The following is a 22113-nucleotide window of genomic DNA, read 5'->3' as shown; positions in this document are numbered from 1 at the left end:
CTGTGAAGTTAGACAAGCTGTTTAACTTTTTGTTTTGGGGTCCATGGGGTTGAAACTGTTGTCTTCATCATAAATAATTCTAGATCTTAAGATTCTTAGTTGGCCAAAATTATGAAGTCTTTCTGAGATACAAAGCAACGACTGTTGCTTTGTATCTCAGACTGTTACAAAGCAACCATCTGAGAAGATAATAATAGAAGATAATAGAAGGAAGTGGAAAAAGTATCATTCATTTCAACATTTTATGTCTGATTTGCAATGAATTAATATCTTCCCTCGCATTATGTAGAATCTTCTTCCGCTCTTTGAATAACCATTTCAAGTTATTTATGGTTTTTGGTGCTTCCTAACTAAAGATGTTTCCGATCCCTGATCCTGACAATGCATTCTTACATGATGCAGATGGATGTTTAAACAGCACCAAATCACCAACGTTAGAATCAGTACAGAACATTTGAATGGCAGTTGTACCCTATTATACATTTTCTGTTAATCAAAATGAAACAAAATGCACTGAAGGCAACTTTAATCACTACATAAATTTACTAAAAATACATTCTTCTCTTCTTTATTCGGCTTCTTGTACAACGGCAGCGTCCTCTATCTTGGGCTGGTTTGGATTATTTCTCATCAGCCAGTGGGACAGCCAAATCTATCGAAGACAAGGTGACATAAATAAAGGACCAAAGGCATGAGTGGGGTATCATCCAGCACCGCGGCACTCAAACACAAACAAACTCCGAGTGGGGAGGGAAAAGGTGTACCAAATAATCAAAGCAAAGTAAACTTACACAAGGGTCGACGGGCTTCTGTTTGCAGAGCTCCGTCAGTCCAATGATCAGAGTGGGGTTCACGTGTTTGGACAAGTAGTCTCCTGCAGCCTCGGCCATGGGAACCGGCTCACACACAGCTGGAGGGGAACAAGGCAGAGGGAGGGTGGGGAGGTTCGGGGGTGTGGTTACACAGATTGGTTAATCAATGTCCCTTCCAGTGGTGATCTTGAAAGATGAAACATGTTGTGTGAATGACTTACAGTCTGGGAACATGAACTTGATTTCTTTCTGAGCGGCAGTCATTGACTCACTGCCATGGAGGGCATTTCTCAGGTCAGACGTGCCGTACTTGGCTCTCAGGCTGTAGAGGATGTGAGGAGACATTTAGTGAAGCACCAAAATATTAACTAACAGGATTCATTGTTCTTTACATTTGTTTTAGTTCTTGATAACTATTGGTTGACATGCAGCATTGAACTACAGGAAATGACCTCAGGCTCCACTGGATCCCGTTTAGGGGGATTCTAGTTTTGGGGGGGCCCTTGGAAAGAACTATTCCAAGTGGAGAAGTACAAGTATCTTGGGATCTCATTCACAAGTGAAGAGAGACAGAAGCAACAGATGAGCCTCCATCTTTGTGCAGGGTTTGCAAGGGGGCAGGCTGAGTCCTGAGATTACATTCACCAGTCGGTCTACAATCTGGGGGCTACCCAGGACAGGCTGGAGGGATAGGCCTCTCAGCTGGCCTGGAAACACAGAGGGATTCCCCAGGCTTACCCTACACTAATGCCAGAAGATGGATGGATGATTGGAAGATATTTGACGGTTCAACCAGTGCTGGAGGAAGCAGCAGAACACAGTTCATTGGTCATGAACCGCAAGGCAAAGCCACCTCAGAGAGGGTGGAACTAAGAGAAAGAAACTTATACGTTTGAGACTTAAGAGGTATGAAATTTGCAGAATGGGCATTTTGCATGCTAAACCAAAAACCAAGATCATTACATTTGATAGATTTATATAGGTCAATGTTAATAATGTGGACTAGTCCTTCAGTGTCAGCAATCTTAAACAATGGGGGCCATATTGGGTTTTGAAGTGCCTATCTTATTTTTTTAATTAGTTATAAGTGACCCAAAGGCAACACGGTGCTTGTATAAGCACGATTGTGAAACAAAAATGTATGATTCAGTCCAGCTCTTGAGTAGAACCCACCGGTTGCTCTCCTGAAATCAGGTGCAGAGCAATATTCGTCTCACTCAGTTCTGATGTTCAAGCAGTTTCTTAATCATATTTTATAATTATTTGTTTTTCAATATTGGCTATAGTGTAGACTATATAAGGCACATTCATGAGTTATTGGGACTAAATTTTGTTAGTGTTTTAAGACAGGATTATGGGTCATATCAGATTATCTAATTATATTACGCATAAATATACATTTGATTTCTTTCGTCTGTCAACATGAAGTATTTCATTAAAAATCTAAGTATATTTGGAGCAACTGGAGTTTGACAGACTGACCCTTCCGGTTCTGTCGCTCTGGCTCTTTGGGCTGGTCCAATCAGGGCTTTCCAATGGGCGATAGCGTTCTCGCGGGCCAGCGCCAGGGCGATGATTGGTCCAGAGCTCATGAACACCGTCAAGCTGGGGAACGACAGCTTCCCGTAGTGCTCCGCGTAGAAATCGCTGCACTGCTCGGGGCTCAGCTGCAGCTTCCGCCGCTGGTTAAAATGTCGAATATACATGTCCAATGAACACAAACATATGGATACGAAAATTAAAGAAAAATGTATATACATCTTAAACATTTCTTGCACTAGTCGCGCTTAAATAGCAGATCCTGTAGCTACGGTCACCCACCTGTAGAATTGTGAAGCCAGATCTAAGGATAACGTCCTCGATCTCCTCCGCCAGGTGAACCACATCTGGTTTTATGAGCGCAAGGGTTCTCTCGACATACATGGAGGTGTCAGTCATCTTTTAAGTTTATACTGCATTTGACTGCTAAACCCGGTTTATCGCACAGGACGTAAGCGCTAAGCGTCGACTCGCTTACGTTAACCAACGGCTCTGGAGTGTAACACTCATGTTGCTAGGTAACCGGGCCACGCCGAGAGGCGGGTCCTACTTCGTCATCAAGTCGTCCCCTCCAGACTTATGTCGTTTAACTGCTTTCAACAATTCAGTAGATCCTTGTAATCTGAAATTTAGTTTTAAGACTTTCACTATATATCAAAGTAAAATGTAATCACATTTTGTTAAATTTGCCATAGTAACCTTCTAGGCTTAGATAAGTATGCATGAAGCTGAAAAAGTCAAACCTCTTAGGGTGGTCGGAAGTTGAGTCTTCTAAACAAACTGAAATGTATCATATTGTAAAGGTCAACCAGAAACTTCACCCCAAACCAAGTTAGCTATGTGTTAGTGGACTTCTCTTGTGCGTTTATCCTGTAGCGTCTGTCATAAATGCACTGTAACCATGTACCACGCAAACGAAGTTCCTAACTGAAAAATAAAGATTTTTTAATTGAGTATAATAGTTTTAAGACAGGCGTCAATTAAATACAATAGTCAACCATTAATATACATCCACGTTAGCAAACCTACGCTGAAGGGAATATACAGCCGACAAAAAGGCAGCAACACCATGGCACAAATTCTTTTCAAAGTCTGTCTTTTATTTAACCAATCATCTCTGGAACGCATTATCGGGTTCCAATGGTGACCTGCCACACTCTGATCAGGCTGTCAGTGTAGCCGGCAAACAGGGTCTGAGGGAACAAACATTGAGCCATGTTAGAAAGGTATATATAGATGAGCTCACCGTGACAATAGTCAGCAGTTTCCCCTCATATTTGCAGGGATATCTTCAGTAGACATCAGAGGTTAATGTGAAATATTATAATCACTGGGGAAGGGGAATACATGTGATCAACAGCCACATGCACGTTACCTGTCCATCAGCAGACCAGGCCAGGGAAGTACACTGGGGGGGCTCCGCCTTGCTGTTGGTGCTGATCACTTCCTGTCTCAGCTCATCGACGATGATCTTACCCTCAAGATCCTAGAAACACAACATTCAAGTACATTAGTAACCGGGCAAGAGGGAAACTGATCACAACCTCAAAGACAAGCCAAGGTGTGAGCTCGGAAACAGCCTCTTTATCATCACAGAAAATACAGTAGGCAAAGATGAATTTCATCATTGCTCTTTTGGGTTTTATTTCCACACATTAGACACTAGAGGTGCCCGTACCCAGATCTTGATGCTAGGGCCAGTAGCAGCGCATAGCCAGTATCGGTTGGGGCTGAAGCAGAGGGCGTTGATGTTGTCACCACTGTCCAGGGTGTACAAGTGTTTGCCCTCGTTCAGGTCCCACAGCATCGCCTGACCGTCCTGAGGTGAGCAAGGAAGTGTGTCAAGAGTCAGGCAAGGCCACAGTGCAACAAAAAGGACAGTTCCAGGACTGTTTAAGGAGATCAGGACTTCTGTTAAGGGTGCAGGGAGAGTTCAGAAACAGCCTCTTTATCATCATTGAAAACAGATAGCATTGAAATATTTTCCATCACAACTCTAACCTGCACACTTGACACTAAGTTCATGACATGGGAGTTCCACATCCCAGTAGTAGTGTGGCTCAATGCTTAACCGTACCTTTCCACCGGAAGCGCACAGGGAGCCATCGGGGGAAACGGTAACTGTGTTCAGGTAGCCGGTGTGACCAATGTGGTTGGTCTTCAGCTTGCAGTTAGCCAGGTTCCACACCTAGCAACAGGAGCAGAATGTTAGCACCCACTTCCCTGCGACCTGCCATGTTTCAAAAGCCATCTCGTGTGTGAACTGCCCTCATACTTGATAAGTCATCACATACATTCAGGTAATACATGCAAAGTTTGGTCATCATCGGGCAAAGACCAGACACACGCCTGTTGGATAATGGATGTTCTGAACAAACAGCTTACCGTACCTTAACCATCTTGTCCCAGCCGCAGGACACGATGATGGGGTTGCTGCTGTTGGGGGAGAAACGCACGCAGGACACCCACTCAGAGTGGCTCTCGTCCTGAAACAGGAGAGGGGAACATGGGTCAGACACAAGGGTTTAGCGTCAACTGATCCCCACCTAACCAGGATGAAATGGTCCAAAGCCGACCTGCGAGTCCCGGTGGGCCAGAGCTGGACAACAAGCTGCCAATGTACCTGGATGGTGTACTTGCAGACACCCAGGGTGTTCCACAGCTTGACGGTCTTGTCGCGAGAACCAGACACAATCTGTCGGTTATCAGCGGAGAAGGCAACGCTCAGAACATCCTTGGTGTGGCCGACAAAGCGACGGGTGGTGAGGCCGCTGAGGAGAGAGAAACATGCATGTCAACGCCGATACTTCTATTGTCCATCGGCCTGGAAGCAATCATGATGACTAACGCAATGGAAAAATACAGTTCCAGGACTGTTTAAGGAAATAAGGCCAGATGTTTTGCTAAGGGTGCAGGTCGAGTTCAGAAACAGCCTCTTTATCGTCATTGAAAACAGATAGCATTGAAATATTTTCCATCACAACTCTAACCTGCACACTTGACACAAGTAAATAGGAAGAGAGGAACTTATATAGGCCATGCATTCGACTTTCAAGCTGGCGGTTGACATTGCCATTTCTCATCTGTATCAACTGACTGTTAAGCCTATTCAAACGAAGGGCAGGTTTGTACGCAGACAGACCAAGGAAATGCAAAATACTGCAAGACCTACGTGGTGAGGTCCCACAGCCTCAGGGTGCCGTCCCAGGATCCAGACAGCGCGAACTGCCCATCGGAGGAGATGACAACATCACTCACGAAGTGAGAGTGGCCCTGGAGAGCACGCTGGGGGGTTCCGTAGCTGGTCTCATCACGGGTCAACTTCCACATGATGACAGACTTGTCTGAAAAACGGAAACCATACAACAAGGACTTGGTACACATTCAGGACATCACATCCAGCCCACCAATATAACAGGCTGATCAATCGACAGAACTGCACCAGTATTACAAAACTGACGGCAACTAACACCAATGGACCTGACAGGTTCATAGATCCCCCATTTCAGCACACGTGTCACGTTTATTAGGGTGCTGGGGTAGAGCCGAGACATGCTAACCCTAGCCCCGTTGGACCTGCCGGTAGGCCTCGGACCCTCCGAGAGGGTCCACAAACACAGCCCGCGGGTCGGTTTTTACAAATGCACGGAGGACACAATTCTGGCGTTTCACGGGTGAACACAGAATCGGCCCAGTAAATGCAAAGCACAGTCCCCCGGTTAGGGCGAGCACGCTAACGTTAGCATTTGGGGCTAGGCTCCGGTGGAAATGCTCACCTCGGGACGCAGACAGAATCATGTCGGGAAACTGTGGAGTAGTCGCGATTTGGGTGACCCAACCGGTGTGGCCCTTAAGGGTACCCCTCACTGTCATCTGCTCGGTCATCTTGGCGACGTTTGGTGGTGCCTTTTGCTAAGATGGATTTAGATTCTTTCGAGGTCCAGGTCTCCCTAGGTCCTCATCGCATTAGGGCACAGAGAAAAAGGAAGTACGTAGCCGGATACAAAACCTTTGAGGGGTCGAGAGGAGCCGCAAAGGACGCTGGGAGTTAGGAAGCTAATGCTAACAGCTAGTGAGGAACAAGCAGAATAACTACCCGAAATGAAAGTTTTACTAATAAAAAGCAATAAAAAATAACCAGCACTTTTCCATACGCTTATCTTGGTTGTTGTGGTAGTTGTATATTGTATGCAAAAGTAAGTTTACAAGCTTATAGAGCTATCAGAGCACAGTCCTCGATTATATTCGATAGTGGGACCTATTCATTCTATTCATATATATTCATATATATATATATACATGTATATATATATATATATATATATATATATATATATATATATATAATATATATATATATATATATATATATATATATATATATATATATATATATATATATATATATATATATATATTATATATATATATATATATATATATATATATATATATATATATATATATATATATATATATATATATATATCTTTAATTTATTATTTATATTTATACGTATTTATTATTATTGTATATATATATATATATATAAATGTGAAATCATCGAACAGCAAATTTACCACCCTTTTTATACCCTTATTTCAACGGGCTCATGGTCGATGTACTAAATAATAGAAACATGTTTGGTTATTTAACTCAATTCTTTATTCCATACACAAACTGTTTTAGACAAGGGATTATTAATTGCAGTCTACATGTTGAGTCGACCAGAATGTTCGTTAAGCAAAGTTGATTAATTACAAAAATAGCTCAATACTTTTACATCCATTCAGAAACAAATAAACATACAAGTCAAAAAATAATACTGAAATTGTTTCTAATTAATTCTTATCAGATGCTGCTATGCATATAGGCCCACTGAAGGTACTCTGATAGAATCTGTTAAAGAAATAAACACATAACGATGTAGGTGACAGATAACTATCAGAATCCCATCAAACAGGCATGTACAACTGTCATTAAGAAGTTACTGAATTGTTGACTCAATTTCCACTCTATTTCAGCATGCCATGACTTTCAGTTGCATGTAATTGACTTATCCAGAATATGGTATGCTACCCATTAAATAAGAAAAGTGGGTGATGAATCTGCAATTCAAACAAATCAGAAAATATCTGATTTGAAACACCAATTGCTTTGGTTAACCTATATGGACTTTTTAATAATGGTAGTTATGGCACATTTGATTTACAAGTCTTGATCAGACTTACCAATCATGCTGAAGGTCATTTTGATGATCATATCTGGGATGTTTGCTGTTTCACAATGAAGACATTTTACAATTGACCTTGCCATTAGCTTGTAGCTATAGCAATTACCCTGCCACACAAAAACATTATTTGAAGAATTATGCAATCAAAAATAGAATTGGCCTATAGATATTAAAATCTATGTGTATTGCTGGTGAAATCGATCTACAATTACTTACTCGTATTAAAATAAAAACAAACATGAGTAATTAACTCTAACTGATCATTATAAACATAAATAACCATTAATAAGACGCTGTGGTTGCTTCACTGTAGTCAACTATGTCCAGGTAATAAACAAATTCAATAAATGATCTGATGAAATTATATATCTTTCCTATCAATAGTTGAGCACTGACCTCAATCCCAAAACGGAAATTAATCTAGTAAACACATACTAGTTTACACCTTCAAACAACGTCTACGAATGAATTCAAACGTAATCATCTTTAAGTATCAACAAAAAGGACAGGGAAAAAAAAGCAATTTCAAACATTCGTCTTGTTTGTACAAGAGCCTTGAAATCTCTGAGTACTAGCCTGCTGCAATCAATCTTTGTTTTAAATTCCCAGAGAGCATGTATGTGTGTGGGAGTGTGTGTGTTTCACTGTGTGTGTAAGAGTTAAATAGAGACACACTAAGAATGTGTATCAGAGTGTGTAATAATAATATTTATGTCTTTATAAACCCACAACTTTTCTCAGAAAAACATGGCAAGCAATTATTTTGGTGCTCAAAAGCCATGGCAACATAACACGTTTTAACCTATGATTAAGAGATAGGTCAATGAAAATACATAACACTTGACTGACAAGCATTTGATACAAGACTATTTTGAGCAAAAAAAGGAAGAAGGAGAAGAATTAACCAAAAAATGGATCTGCTTAGAGCCAACACACTTCTGCATCGTTCTAATTACTGTATATGGTTCCTTCAGTACTGGCTTGTACTCAAATACACATTTTGAGTATTCTATACAAAAACATAAATGCACAGGAATGCAACATGTTACTTGAGTCGATAAGAATGAAACTAAACAATACAAAACACCACAAGTCAAATGCAAGGACTGTCAAAAAGTCATAAAGAAGAGAAAAGCCTATGGCCAGGTTGAATGTAAAGAATGTCAAAGACTGTTTGATTTAAAATAAAATATAACTAGAATAGCTTAAGGTTTTTGGTTTGCAAAGATAAAGAGACCATGTAATATACGCTGTAAGAATGACATACAGCATCACAGTGGATCTCCACAATCAACTGAATCTGTAAATGCATAAACCAATAGATCAGCAACAACACGTTCAATAAATTCTACTTGGTTTATCCTCTCTGTATGTGCCAGTGACCTCAATGACCCGGAGCAAAGAGCTGTTTTACCGCCACCTGGTAACGTTATCGTAACAGACATGGGTGCTGGAGTCCTCCTCCGATGAATGTGGATATGGCGTGTACTCTGGCAACCCCTCCTGGTGAATGTCTGTCACAGCGGATCTGAGCGTTGCGTGTGCCACAAAAGGCCTTCCATGGTTTTCTCTGCTTCCCAGAGGGCAGTGTAGTCCCATATGCTCTCTTGTCCATCTGCGTCTCCTTCCTGTCCCCCCTAGGAACCCTCTCTTCTGTTCAGGGCTGAGAGAGACGCTTGCGTTTAAGCTTCTGCCTTGCCATCTCCTCCTTTCAGAAAGTAGAGCGAGAGAACGAGAGAGAGAGAGAGCAAGAGAGAGAGAGGGAGAGAGAGAGGGAGGGAGAGAGAGAGAGAGAGAGAGAGAGAGAGAGAGAGAGAGAGAGAGAGAGAGAGAGAGAGAAGGTGGAGAGTACTGATCCAGACATTCTTCTATAAACCACACTAGGGGAATCTGTCCATCCAACCCAATGGTTATCTGTGAGGCTAAGAGAGCCCACACATTGTCACTGCCATGCAGCATTCACAATCAGGCCGGGCCCAGGGTGAGACTCCCCGCAGTGTTAGTAAGGCCGCTGCATCCCCAGTCTGTCCTCGCTTTGCACAGACAAAGTCCTTCTGTATGCGGGGTCCTCTGCCTCCTCTACTTCGTGTCTCGGTGGGATTGCCAGCACTGCTGGAGCTCAAAAACTTCATCTGAAGAACTCATGACTTGGGCAAAAGTCATTAACATCCGTCGAGCCACGAAAAGGTCCATGTTAGAAATCTCTATATATTATATAAAAAGGCTTTAAAAAAAGATGACGAGGGGGCGTTTGCTGTAGTATTCAGTTGCAATATATACCATATCAATATGTACAGATGCCATGCTGCTGGTTAGTTATCACTGCAAGAGAGGGAGAGGACGGGTCGTTAGCAGAACACCAAATCATTTGGCAGACTGACACTCGTATGTTAAATAAGCAAGGCATCATCGGTTTCAAACTCCGTGCTTGTATGTACTTACAATATGCCCCTGTTTCAGTTTAAGAAAAGTGCCACACAAAATAATAGTAATTAACAAGGTTATGCTTGTGTAACTACACGTGTATTAAGCACTTTGCAGCTCGCTCACTCGGTGAAATGCTGACTAGTTCATTAGTGAAATTCAGGTCATTTGCAAACTCAAGCTGTGGTACGCCTTCTTGCGCAGTGTCTGAAAGGTTAGGCTAAATGAAATGCAAAACACTTTCTTATGTCAGCTTCCATGCTACACAAGTTTTGATAAAAACCTGTCAAGAGGAAAATACTCATTAGCTGTGATTAAGAAACAGCAACAAGCATCATGATTTTTGGGGACGTCCCAACATATAAATCCTTCCTTTAGTTTTGATTTGGTTAATAATTATAATCTGTCTTGGGATAATTTAATCATCAATCACCGCTCAGTGTTTATTTTGGTATCTACATTTGTCTTGTCTTAATTGCTAAATCTGATTCAATCGGTCTCACCTTGTGCCAGCAACCTTGTATTGGTAGTCCATCTTGGCCCTAAGGATGAGAGAGAATAGAGAAGCAAAGGCAATGGCAGTTAGAAGAATGACCCAAATATCGCCTTTCAGAGGACATCTCACCACTGGTTTTACGAAAATGATATCAAATTGAAAACTCGTGGGTTCCTTTGCATTTCAATTCACACTTCCAGAACCTTAATGGGGCTAGTTTAGGGAAGCCAGTCAGAGGGAAAGTAGACAGAATGACAGAAGTTGCAAAAGTGTGTCTGAAGCAAGGCAGTGAGATTCAAGACACAAGGAAAATATGGAAACAGAAAAGAGGGAGAAGATACTGTACCACAGGACAGGGGCCCCCGGGGGCCCCGGGGGCCGTAGGAGGAAGAGGAGGTGAAGGATCAGAGAGAGCGGCCCCATCTGAGAGGCCTTTGGGTCCGTTACAACCCTGTCAGCAGGAGCAGCCGACCATTATGCAGAGAGAGAGAGAGAGAGAGAGAGAGAGAGAGAGAGAGAGAGAGAGAGAGAGAGAGAGATGGAGAAAGAGACAGAGAGAGAGAGAGATGGAGAGAGAGAGAGGGAGAGACAGAGAGAGAAGCAGAGAGAGAGACAGAGAGAGAGAAGCAGAGAGAGAGAGAGAGAGAGAGAGAGAGAGAGACAGAGAGAGAGAGAGAGAGAGAGAGAGATGGAGAGAGAGAGAGACAGAGAGAGAGAGAGAGAGAGAGACAGAGAGAGAGAGAAAGACAGAGAGAGAGAGAGAGACAGAGAGAGAGACAGAGAGAAGCAGAGTGAGAGAGAGAGCGCGAGATGGAGAGAGAGAGACAGAGAGAGAGAGAGAGACAGAGAGAGACAGAGAGAGAGAGAGTGACAGAGAGAGAGAGAGAGAGAGAGAGAGCGAGAGAGAAAGAGAAAGAGAGACTCAGGCAAGCACACACAGGAAATAATTGGAATAGCACATTGAGTGGAAGGGAAAGATACAATATAAGGGTGAAAGAGCATAAAGTTACAAATGAGTTGACACATTAAATCAATTAATATATTTTTCTACATTGAGCTCGTGTAACTAGTAAGAGCTAGTGCTATTTATTTATATTCTGCGCTGGAACGCACACAGACATGCACTCCCAGATCCTCACTACTAAATACCTACAGTGGATAAGGGACCGTTTTTGAATTATCAACCCGATAATGTAACTTAAAGTGGATATCTGTGGGTGTGTAGGTATGTGCGTGTGTGTGTGTGTGTGTGTGTGAGAGACAGACGTTAGTGCACGGGGGGGGGGGGACATACCACAGGACAGGGCTGGTCCAGCCCGGGGGGGCCCTGCTCGCCTTTCTGCCCCTTCAGCCCTCGCTTCCCCACTGTCCCCCTGTCCCCCTGGAGACACACACACACACACACACACACACACACACACACACACACACACAAAGACGCGCAGACACACAAACACACACCCACGAAGACGCACACACAACCACACACACCCACACAAAGACACACAAACATACACACAAAGACGCACACATAAAGACGCACAGACAAATGCATACACACACGCACACCCACAAAGAGAAAAACACAGACGCAGACACACACACACACATAAACACACACACAAAAAGGTGCACACACAAACACACACACACACACAAACACACACACAAACACACACACACACACAAACAGGAACATACAGGTCAGTCAAAGTCACACAGAGATGCATCAGAAAGGACTGTTTGCTCAATAAATAACACATATAGAATTACTTTGAATCTACTTTGCTGGGATTTTTATTGTGCTACAGCTGAAATATGTGTGTTTGGAAGCGATCCTCCAATCACCTTGTCTCCTCTATCGCCCCGATCGCCTTTTCCTCCCGTCAGACCTGGAAAACCCTGGAAAAACAGAGCATTGAGGAGCTGGGATCAGCAGTCTGTTATTACAGAACTCTGGGGACATGACACAGCCCTCGCAGAACACTAACAACTGCCAGGGGCGGAGCTACGCACAGCTTCCTGCTTTTTTGCGGAGATATTCTACCGTAGAATCGGAGTGGATGTTTCTTCAGAAGGGTATTTCCATGGTGGTCAGTCAGCACAGAGGGGATTTGAAACCTTTACAGACACTTCGTAAAGTTTACTACCGCTGGCTGAGTTTGTGTTGGCCAATCACATGCTTACAGATCCCCGCCTCTAGCTACATGATTGGTCGACACAAATATGAAGCGAAATAAAGTGAAACGCCCGATTTCAGCCAGTCTGACATCTGACTGTAGATCTGAATCTAAAGTCGTATTTAAGGAACTACAGTATGAATGTTTAAAGAACCTTTTACTTACATCCATTCCGGGCTCTCCTAACTTCCCCTGTAAACAAATATTTAATAATTAGAATGACACGTAAGGCCTCGATAGAAGCAGATGTGTGATGTTGGTGGTGACAGTCGTCTCAGTACCTTTTCTCCCTTGGCACCTGGGAGCCCCACTAATCCTCCCGGCCCAGACGGCCCCGGGAGGCCGTCCAACCCCTATGGGACGAATAATAAACTAACGTCATCCTCCTCCTCGTCATCATCAACATCATCCTCCTCCTCATCATCATCACCACCATTATCATCATCATCATCATCCTCATCATCATCACCACCATCATCATCATCATCCTCACCATCATCATCATCATCGTCCTCACCATCCTCCTCGTCATCATCACCACCATCATCATCATCATCCTCCTCCTCATCATCATCACCAACATCATCCTCATCATCCTCCTCCTCATCATCATCACCACCATCATCATCATCATCATCCTCATCATCATCACCACCATCATCATCATCATCCTCACCATCATCATCATCCTCATCATCATCACCACCATCATCATCATCATCCTCACCATCACCATCATCATCACCATCATCATCATCATCCTCATCATCATCATCACCACCATCATCCTCCTCATCATCATCATCACCACCATCATCATCATCACCATCATCATCATCATCATCATCACCACCATCATCATCATCCTCATCCTCATCCTCATCATCATCATCACCATCATCATCATCATCACCACCATCATCATCATCCTCATCCTCATCCTCATCATCATCATCCTCATCATCATCATCCTCATCACCACCATCATCCTCCTCATCATCATCATCATCACCACCATCATCATCATCACCATCATCATCATCATCATCACCACCATCATCATCATCCTCATCCTCATCCTCATCATCATCATCCTCATCATCATCATCCTCATCATCATCATCACCACCAACATCATCATCATCATCACCACCATCATCATCGCCATCATCATCATCCTCATCATCCTCACCATCACCATCTTCATCATCATCACCTTCAACATCCCTCTCCCCATCACCATCACCATCACTCTCATCATCCTCATCATCATCACCATCACTCTCATCATCATCCTCACCATCACCATCTTCATCATCATCACCTTCATCATCCCTCTCCCCATCATCATCACTCTCATCACCCTGATCATCATCATCGCCATCATCATCATCCTCATCATCCTCACCATCTTCATCATCATCACCATCATCATCCTCATCATCATCACCACCACCATCACCCCCGTCCCCCCCTCATCATCGGCCCTCTCTTGAGGCTGAAGGTTTACTCACACTCAGTCCAGGTGCTCCTGCCACGCCCTTCTCTCCTCTGATCGCCTCTCCAGGTTCACCCTGACAGCAAAGGACCACCGCTTAGCAACCAGGATGACTTGTAAACCATGTATAGTGACTTGTATACCATGTATGGTGACTTGTAAACCATGTATGATGACTTGTAAACCATGTATGATGACTTGTAAACCATGTATGATGACTTGTAAACCATGTATGGTGACTTGTAAACCATGTATGATGACTTGTAAACCATGTATGATGACTTGTAAACCATGAATGGTGACTTGTAAACCATGTATGATGACTTGTAAACCATGAATGGTGACTTGTAAACCATGTATGATGACTTGTAAACCATGAATGGTGACTTGTAAACCATGTATGGTGACTTGTAAACCATGTATGGTGACTTGTAAACCATGTATGGGGACTTGTAAACCATGTATGGGGACTTGTAAACCATGTATGATGACTTGTAAACCATGTATAGGGACTTGTTTATCATGTACAGAGAATTGTATACCATGTATGAAGATTTATATTTTTGTGTAAGGACTTCTCTAGCGTTAATTAAGACTTGACCTCTTACCTTGGGACCAGGCATTCCATGGTGTCCCTGCAAGAGAGGGCAGGGGTTGAGTCAGTAGGACTGTTTAACCTTCCAGGGGTTGAGTCAGTAGGACTGTTTAACCTTACAGGGGTTGAGTCAATAGGACTGTTTAACCTTCCAGGGGTTGAGTCAGTAGGACTGTTTAACCTTACAGGGGTTGAGTCAACAGGACTGTTTAACCTTACAGGGGTTGAGTCAATAGGACTGTTTAACCTTCCAGGGGTTGAGTCAACAGGACTGTTTAACCTTACAGGGGTTGAGTCAACAGGACTGTTTAACCTTACAGGGGTTGAGTCAACAGGACTGTTTAACCTTACAGGGGTTGAGTCAGTAGGACTGTTTAACCTTACAGGGGTTGAGTCAGTAGGACTGTTTAACCTTCCAGGGGTTGAGTCAGTAGGACTGTTTAACCTTACAGGGGTTGAGTCAACAGGACTGTTTAACATTACAGGGGTTGAGTCAATAGGACTGTTTAACCTTACAGGGGTTGAGTCAACAGGACTGTTTAACCTTACAGGGGTTGAGTCAATAGGACTGTTTAACCTTACAGGGGTTTAGTCAACAGGACTGTTTAACCTTACAGGGGTTGATCAATAGGACTGTTTAACCTTACAGGGGTTGAGTCAGTAGGACTGTTTAACCTTACAGGGGTTGAGTCAATAGGACTGTTTAACCTTACAGGGGTTGAGTCAATAGGACTGTTTAACCTTACAGGGGTTGAGTCAATAGGACTGTTTAACCTTACAGGGGTTGAGTCAACAGGACTGTTTAACCTTACAGGGGTTGAGTCAATAGGACTGTTTAACCTTACAGTGGTTGAGTCAATAGGACTGTTTAACCTTCCAGGGGTTGATCAATAGGACTGTTTCCTGACTTTAAGCTGACAGCGGTTGGGGACTCTTAACGGTAACACACTGAACTCACCATGTACCCCTGAGGGCCAGGGGGCCCTGGGGGGCCCGGCTGGGCTATCATCGGGACCTGGGGGGCAGGCACAGGCACACAGATCTTAGCAGGGTGTCTAACACGCTCCTCATGCTAATATGAGCCTGGTTACCAACATAACCGATCTTATCTCTACCAACCTGTACGACTTGAAAAGTAGGTTCACACCGAAAGGTGATCACTATTCTAGGGACGTGCTTTTCACAAGCCCTAATATTGGCACACTAAAAGTGGTTGGAGTGCAGACAGGAGAGCTGCTTGTTTCTGATTGCTCCACATAATAATGACACCTGCTCAATTACTGTCATCACAAGTTATGTATTTTGTAACAGGATAAAACGTTAACTCAAACTTTGGCAGTTTTTAGGTTATTCTGGTGCAAAGAGCAATAGATTTGTGTGAATGCATATACAGCATATGACATCTATGTATGATAGCGAGAGAGAGAGAGAGAGAGAGAGAGAGAGAGAGAAAGAGAGAGAAAGAGGGAGAGAGAGAGAGAGAGAGAGAGCGAGAGCGAGAGTGATAAAGAGCAAGAGCGAGAGAGCAAGAGAAGGATGTGATGTTTTGCACTGACCAGGTTATCTTCAAGTCTGCAATCCCCTTTCTCTCCTTTCCGTCCGTCCATACCCTGTCCAACAGAGAAGAAGAGAATCCCGTTCAGCTCCGCAGCCATCAACACATGGAGCCCGACGCTACGATCACTCCCAGTGAACGGCATGCAGGTCCTAATACTTACAGCGGGACCAGACAGCCCCATCTCGCCCTTCTCCCCTCTGTGTCCAGCCGGTCCTGTCTCCCCTATGTCCCCTACCGGGCCCTATGGGAAGCAGGGGAACACGAGGGGAAGGTCACACCCCCACTTGTTTACCCTCAAAGAGCCAAGGACAGGTCAGGCAGACACCAGACACGAACCCTACCTGCTCTCCATCCAACCCCGAAGGCCCAGGTAGGCCCAGCTCGCCCTGAGGAAACCAGAGGACACAAAGACTGTTTTGGAATCGCTGGTTGAATCATTCTATGTTCTTGATGTAAGGCCAATGAGCTGAAACGTATCAAACCATGGTAACGATATAAAGGCCATGGGTTTGAATGAAGACTGACCTTTTCTCCCTGGAAGCCTTGAGGGCCTGGGGGTCCGGGCGGGCCCTGGGGAGACAGAACACAGTCGGCTCACGGGGCCACGGTATCTCCCAGACTCAGGTCATGTTAGGTGGAAGGAGAACATCTCAATCCTGTCCCCCTCCTATCCAACAGCAACAATTAAAAACACACTGATACTACTATTAATATCCTTCTACTCTTACAAGACCTACTACTACTGCTACTACTACTACCCCCACTAATACTACTAGTACTATTACTACCACTACTACTAGTATAACTACTGCTACTGCTACTACTACTACCCCCACTACTACTACTATTACTACCACTACTACTAGTATAACTACTGCTACTGCTACTGCTACTACTACTACTGCTACCACTACTATTACTACTACTAGTACTATTACTACCACTACTACTAGTATAACTACTGATACTGCTACTACTACTACCCTCACTACTACTACTATTACTACCACTACTACTAGTATAACTACTGCTACTGCTACTGCTACTACTACTACTACTGCTACCACTACTATTACTACTACTAGTACTATTACTACCACTACTACTAGTATAACTACTGCTACTGCTACTACTACTACCCCCACTACTACTACTAGTACTATTACTACCACGACTACTAGTATAACTACTACTACTGCTACTACTACTACCCCTACTACCACTAGTACTATTACTATCACTACTACTAGTATAACTACTGCTGCTGCTACTACTACTAATAGTACTATTACTACCATTACTACTAGTATAACTACTGCTACTGCTACTTCTACTACTACCAGTACCACCGCCACTACTACTATTACCCCTACTACTACTACTACTTATATTCCCACCACTACCACCACATACTACTGTATGTAGTATGTAGTAACATACTACTGTATGTGGTATGTTACTACATACAGTAGTATGTAGTAACATACTACTGTATGTAGTATGTAGAAACATACTACTGTATGTAGTATGTAGTAACATACTACTGTATGTGGTATGTTACTACATACAGTAGTATGCCACTACATACTACTGTATGTAGTATGTAGTAACATACTACTGTATGTGGTATGTTACTACATACAGTAGTATGCCACTACATACTACTGTATGTGGTATGTTACTACATACAGTAGTATGTGGTCTGCTCCGGCATCCAGCATGGCTTCACGATCCTTGGCTTCCTTCGTGTATTCCCAGAGTTCCCGTCTTCACGGCACATCCTCCACACAATGTGAGCAGCACCATGTTACAGTAATACAATCCAGGGGTCATGGGTTTATTTTATGCATCTGCACATCCCTGTTTACTCTCTGGATTATAATTTGTTTGAGGGATAGCCATGGCGACCCTTAGAGGTTTACAAAACAACGTATGATATTTATACGCATGTGATTATGGACAAGTGCGGGCCACCCATGCAGGTAATAACACGGAAAAGCAGCACGTGAACAAGGCAAAAGACAAATAAACAAAAAAACTGCAGAACTCCTCAGAGTAAATCGTTATCCCAGCTTGGAGTCATGGTGGGGAATGACTTCAGCATGGCCGCTCCCAGCACCAGAGCACCAGACACAGGGTGGGACGGCGGGGGTAATCCCCTCTCCACATGCATAAAAAACCCTCCTCCAGAGCTAATGCCAACTGATCCACATTGGCACCAGACATGCGATAACATCTTGAGTTTGTGTTGTGAGTGACCCCGTTGTAACGCTTTCACGGGGCCCAGCCCTCGCATGCAGGGCCCGGGCCCCTGGGGGCCCCAGGACCAGAACACTCCTCCCTGCAGAGATAGCCATCTGCTATTAGCATGCCGGGTCCTAGGGCCCCAGAGTAGGGAGAGATCTGGGTCCAAGGGCCCCAGAGTAGGTAGATATCTGGGGCCGACTGAAAGAGTCTTGGAGGTTTATACAAGTGGTTGCACACATCCACGCAAATACGACGAGCTAGCCCTGAGGCAGGCCAATTATATCTGCTTCTATAGCACAATGAGTAGCAAAACCAACAACACAGCACAGCACAGCATCCCACCCACACACACACACACACACACACACAGGCAGAACAAGATAAGAGACGATGTAGATGTTGCTGTGTCCCCGGGCTACGTGCTATCTGATGGGAGAGGTGCAGCTGTATTTTATTCTCCGTGAATGGGTTGCATCCTGTATGCATATGCATGAGCGCCCCCAACGCCAGATTGGGGGGCGTTTGGTTTCATAGCGCTGGTTGCCCGGTTACATGCTAGCTGCTTCTGAAGTTGACATCCAATATATCTGATGTTAGGAGCCGAGGGTGCTGCGTATTTTTAGGCTGTGATCAAACGAGTACACAAACACACACACATGTACGCACACACACACCCACACACACACACATATATACACACAGACACAAACACACACACGCATGCACCCACACACAGACCCAAACACACACACACACACACACACACACACACACAGACCCAAACACACACCCACACACACACACACACACACACACACACACACACACACACACACACACACACACACACACACACACACACACACACTCCAGTAGTCACCACCCGGGGGATGAGGGGTTACATGTAAAACATGTGAGTGAGAGCTGGTCTGGGGTATCAGGGTCTGAGTGCATCTGTGCATGTGATGCGTGTTAGTCTCAGGTCACACCAACAACACCAAGGCCAAGACGCCGGGGTAGTTTACCGAAACACTGATGACTTTGATAGCCTGTCGGGAAGAGACAGCATCCTGTTTAGCTTGGCTGAGGAGAAAATACCCAGTGGCATGCCACGCTACGCTGAAGCTCCGAGGCACCAGCTCTTAGCTCTGCACCAGCACCACGCTGCCCTTTAAGCAGAGCATCCCTTCGGACAACATCGCAAATCACGTTAACTTTACAAAAACATGTTTTGTTTGTGTGGTTCTGTTTATTCCCCAAACATCCAAAATCCTCCAAAACACACCCATTTAAAACAGTTTAACAGAGAAATGTCTCCCAGCTGTTCAGAGAGCTCCATTCAGACCACGCTCACCTGGAAGGCGTCCAGCAGCTTCCCGTTGAAGTCGATGATGTCTGAGGCGCCTGATGCCCCCTTCTCCCCGGGTGGGCCCTGGAGACATCGGGGGACAGAGCCACCAGTGAGGGGGGGGGTGCTCGAGGGGGGACCTAATATCCCATCGCCGATATACCGTCGCCCTTCTTCGTGAGATCCGAGAATCCATACACTGGCGCCAAATTATCAATATTTTAAGTAATTCATTCATTTTCTTTTATTAAGAAAAGGAACTGAAAAACTCAGTTTGGACCGTGAAAAATGTCAGAAATCAAGCACACCTTCTCACGGTAATTTTACGTTCATCGTTTGACCTATATCGTGATATATCGTTATAGGATTGTCTTACAATATATCGATTATCGCAGAATCGCTGTATAGCGATATTATCGGTACTGTGGGCCATGTAACGCATATCGTATCGCATCGAGAAATCCTCAAAACAAAACTATTATCTCCAAGCATAATTATTTACAATTTCAACACAAATTATATGAAAAAAAAAAATCATGGACAAAATGGACATCCTGTCATCGGCCTCCTGCCCACGGCCTGGGCCGGAGCTGAGCACCGGGCAGACAACCTACCATGGCCCCGGGGGCCCCCTGGGTCCCTGTCTCCCCGACGTCCCCCCGGTCACCCTGGGGGAGGCAGAGCACCGCGGGGTCAGAGCTTCATAGTGGGACATCGGCCTGAGGCAAACCGCTAACTGCAGCCTCAGAATGAACACGGGTGATCATCTGCTAGGAGGTACCCTACACAAGCTTACTTTATTTACTTTCATTTATTTCCATACTGTATTCATATTTTATTTGCACTTGCATTTAATAGGTCATTTCATAATTTCTATAATTTAACAATGAATGAACTATCTGGATGATTCCCGGTCTCATACCTTCGATCCAGGGAGCCCGTCGGTGCCTCTCTCTCCTTTCTCTCCGATGCCTGACTCGCCCTGTTTCACACATGGGGGGGGGCAGAGGGTCAGGGGGGCTCCATAGAGAGATGGAGCACTCGGACAAGGTGGTGGATTAGTTACCTTGTCCCCTGGGGGGCCTTGGGGCCCTGAGTGCCCAGGCTCTCCATCCTCTCCCTATTGGTTCAATGGGAACGCATCAAACACCAATCGTTAGACACGGACGACTTCCCATCGAAAACACCATTGATTTGAGCAGAGATGAATCATTAGTGTGGATACCCCGTGTCAAGGAGACTGGGGGTGTTAATGAACCATCAGATATCTTACCGGCTTCCCAGGCAGTCCTTGTTGCCCCTAAGAACAGTGAAGAGATATTGGGTTACGTTTCGTACTGAGAGACCGCTGCCATGCAAAGGATCCATCAGTACAGAACATCCCATTAACACCTGATGTCTCAGTTCAATCCATCATCATCATCATCATCATCATCATCATCATCGTCATCATCATCATCATCATCGTCGTCGTCGTATACTTAAGGACCAGAACCTGACTCACCTCAACGCCATCACGCCCGGGATAACCCTGTGAAAGACAGAGAACATGTCATGGTTGAGCACTGGCCAATCGGACCAGGGTCCATGCTGTACTTGAACATGACCACTAGGTGTCAGTGTTCAACATGCAATGAGCACGCACTGGCATTAAACCAGTGATTGTGCAAATAGAGTTTATTGTGCAATTCCCTTTGCGTAACCCTCCCCATAATGACCAGTGTCAGTTCTTTCCCAGGGTCTCTCCTATTCCTAACTTGGCCCAGGACAAGCCGATGTGTGTATTTATGTCCATGTCATTGTACTTGTGCCTTTTTGATTGGTTTGTGTGGGTGTGTGTGTGTATTTATGTTTATCTGATTGTTTGAGTGTGTGTGTGTGTGTGTTGATTGTGTGTTAGTTTGTGTGTCTGATAGTATGTGTGCGTTTTTGATAATGTGTATGCATTTGTGTTTGATTGTGTTTGTTTGTGTGCGGGTGTGATCGACTGTGTTTTTGTGTGTGTTTGATAGTGTGTGTGTGTGCCTGTGTATGTGCCCGGTGTGTGTGTGTGTGCGTGTGTGTGTGTGTGTGTGCGTGTGCACATCAGGTGTACTTCTGTTCTCAGGAGCTGCATCTGCTATGAGGTCATCCAAGAGCTGAGGATGGACATCGTGTGTCAGACAAACTATCTGTTCTACACA

General features: G+C 44.3%; 3 protein-coding genes across 3 annotated transcripts in view; all 3 read right to left on the bottom strand.

Annotated features, from left to right (window-relative positions):
- Positions 1 to 568: 568 nt before the first annotated feature.
- Positions 569 to 2750, bottom strand: nme5 (NME/NM23 family member 5; the record flags this gene model as incomplete). The annotated part of the gene is made up of 5 exons (XM_079744811.1): positions 569 to 652; positions 792 to 910; positions 1034 to 1134; positions 2295 to 2494; positions 2634 to 2750. The coding sequence occupies 5 exons, from the start codon at positions 2748 to 2750 to the stop codon at positions 569 to 571; spliced, it is 621 nt and encodes a 206-aa protein (XP_079600937.1).
- A 680-nt stretch (positions 2751 to 3430) lies between these two features.
- rack1 (receptor for activated C kinase 1) lies at positions 3431 to 6329 on the bottom strand. The gene is made up of 8 exons (XM_079744966.1): positions 6128 to 6329; positions 5524 to 5695; positions 4975 to 5122; positions 4742 to 4837; positions 4429 to 4539; positions 4030 to 4170; positions 3727 to 3837; positions 3431 to 3544 (listed from the first exon to the last, which is right to left on the bottom strand). The coding sequence occupies exons 1-8, from the start codon at positions 6234 to 6236 to the stop codon at positions 3479 to 3481; spliced, it is 954 nt and encodes a 317-aa protein (XP_079601092.1). The 5' UTR covers positions 6237 to 6329; the 3' UTR covers positions 3431 to 3478.
- Positions 6330 to 7026: 697 nt separating this feature from the next.
- col23a1a (collagen type XXIII alpha 1 chain a) overlaps positions 7027 to 22113 on the bottom strand; it is a 121822-nt gene continuing 106735 nt past the window's right edge. The window contains exons 11-30 of the mRNA XM_079744810.1: positions 21435 to 21461; positions 21204 to 21230; positions 20997 to 21050; positions 20853 to 20912; positions 20545 to 20598; positions 19937 to 20014; positions 19608 to 19631; positions 16861 to 16905; positions 16677 to 16721; positions 16496 to 16576; positions 16334 to 16387; positions 15736 to 15792; positions 14791 to 14817; positions 14199 to 14258; positions 12966 to 13037; positions 12850 to 12876; positions 12353 to 12406; positions 11799 to 11885; positions 10512 to 10550; positions 7027 to 9292 (exon numbers count right to left, since the gene is read on the bottom strand). Coding sequence (XP_079600936.1) covers positions 9242 to 9292; positions 10512 to 10550; positions 11799 to 11885; positions 12353 to 12406; positions 12850 to 12876; positions 12966 to 13037; positions 14199 to 14258; positions 14791 to 14817; positions 15736 to 15792; positions 16334 to 16387; positions 16496 to 16576; positions 16677 to 16721; positions 16861 to 16905; positions 19608 to 19631; positions 19937 to 20014; positions 20545 to 20598; positions 20853 to 20912; positions 20997 to 21050; positions 21204 to 21230; positions 21435 to 21461 — 1023 coding nt within the window. The 3' untranslated portion in view covers positions 7027 to 9241. The remainder of the gene's footprint in view (positions 9293 to 10511; positions 10551 to 11798; positions 11886 to 12352; positions 12407 to 12849; positions 12877 to 12965; positions 13038 to 14198; positions 14259 to 14790; positions 14818 to 15735; positions 15793 to 16333; positions 16388 to 16495; positions 16577 to 16676; positions 16722 to 16860; positions 16906 to 19607; positions 19632 to 19936; positions 20015 to 20544; positions 20599 to 20852; positions 20913 to 20996; positions 21051 to 21203; positions 21231 to 21434; positions 21462 to 22113) is intronic.

This window comes from Pollachius pollachius (genome assembly GCF_949987615.1).
Source record: "Pollachius pollachius genome assembly, chromosome: 10".
NCBI classification, from domain to species: domain Eukaryota; kingdom Metazoa; phylum Chordata; class Actinopteri; order Gadiformes; family Gadidae; genus Pollachius; species Pollachius pollachius.
The sequence above is the reverse complement of the archived record's forward strand: the minus strand, read 5'-3'. Positions and strand labels throughout refer to the sequence as shown.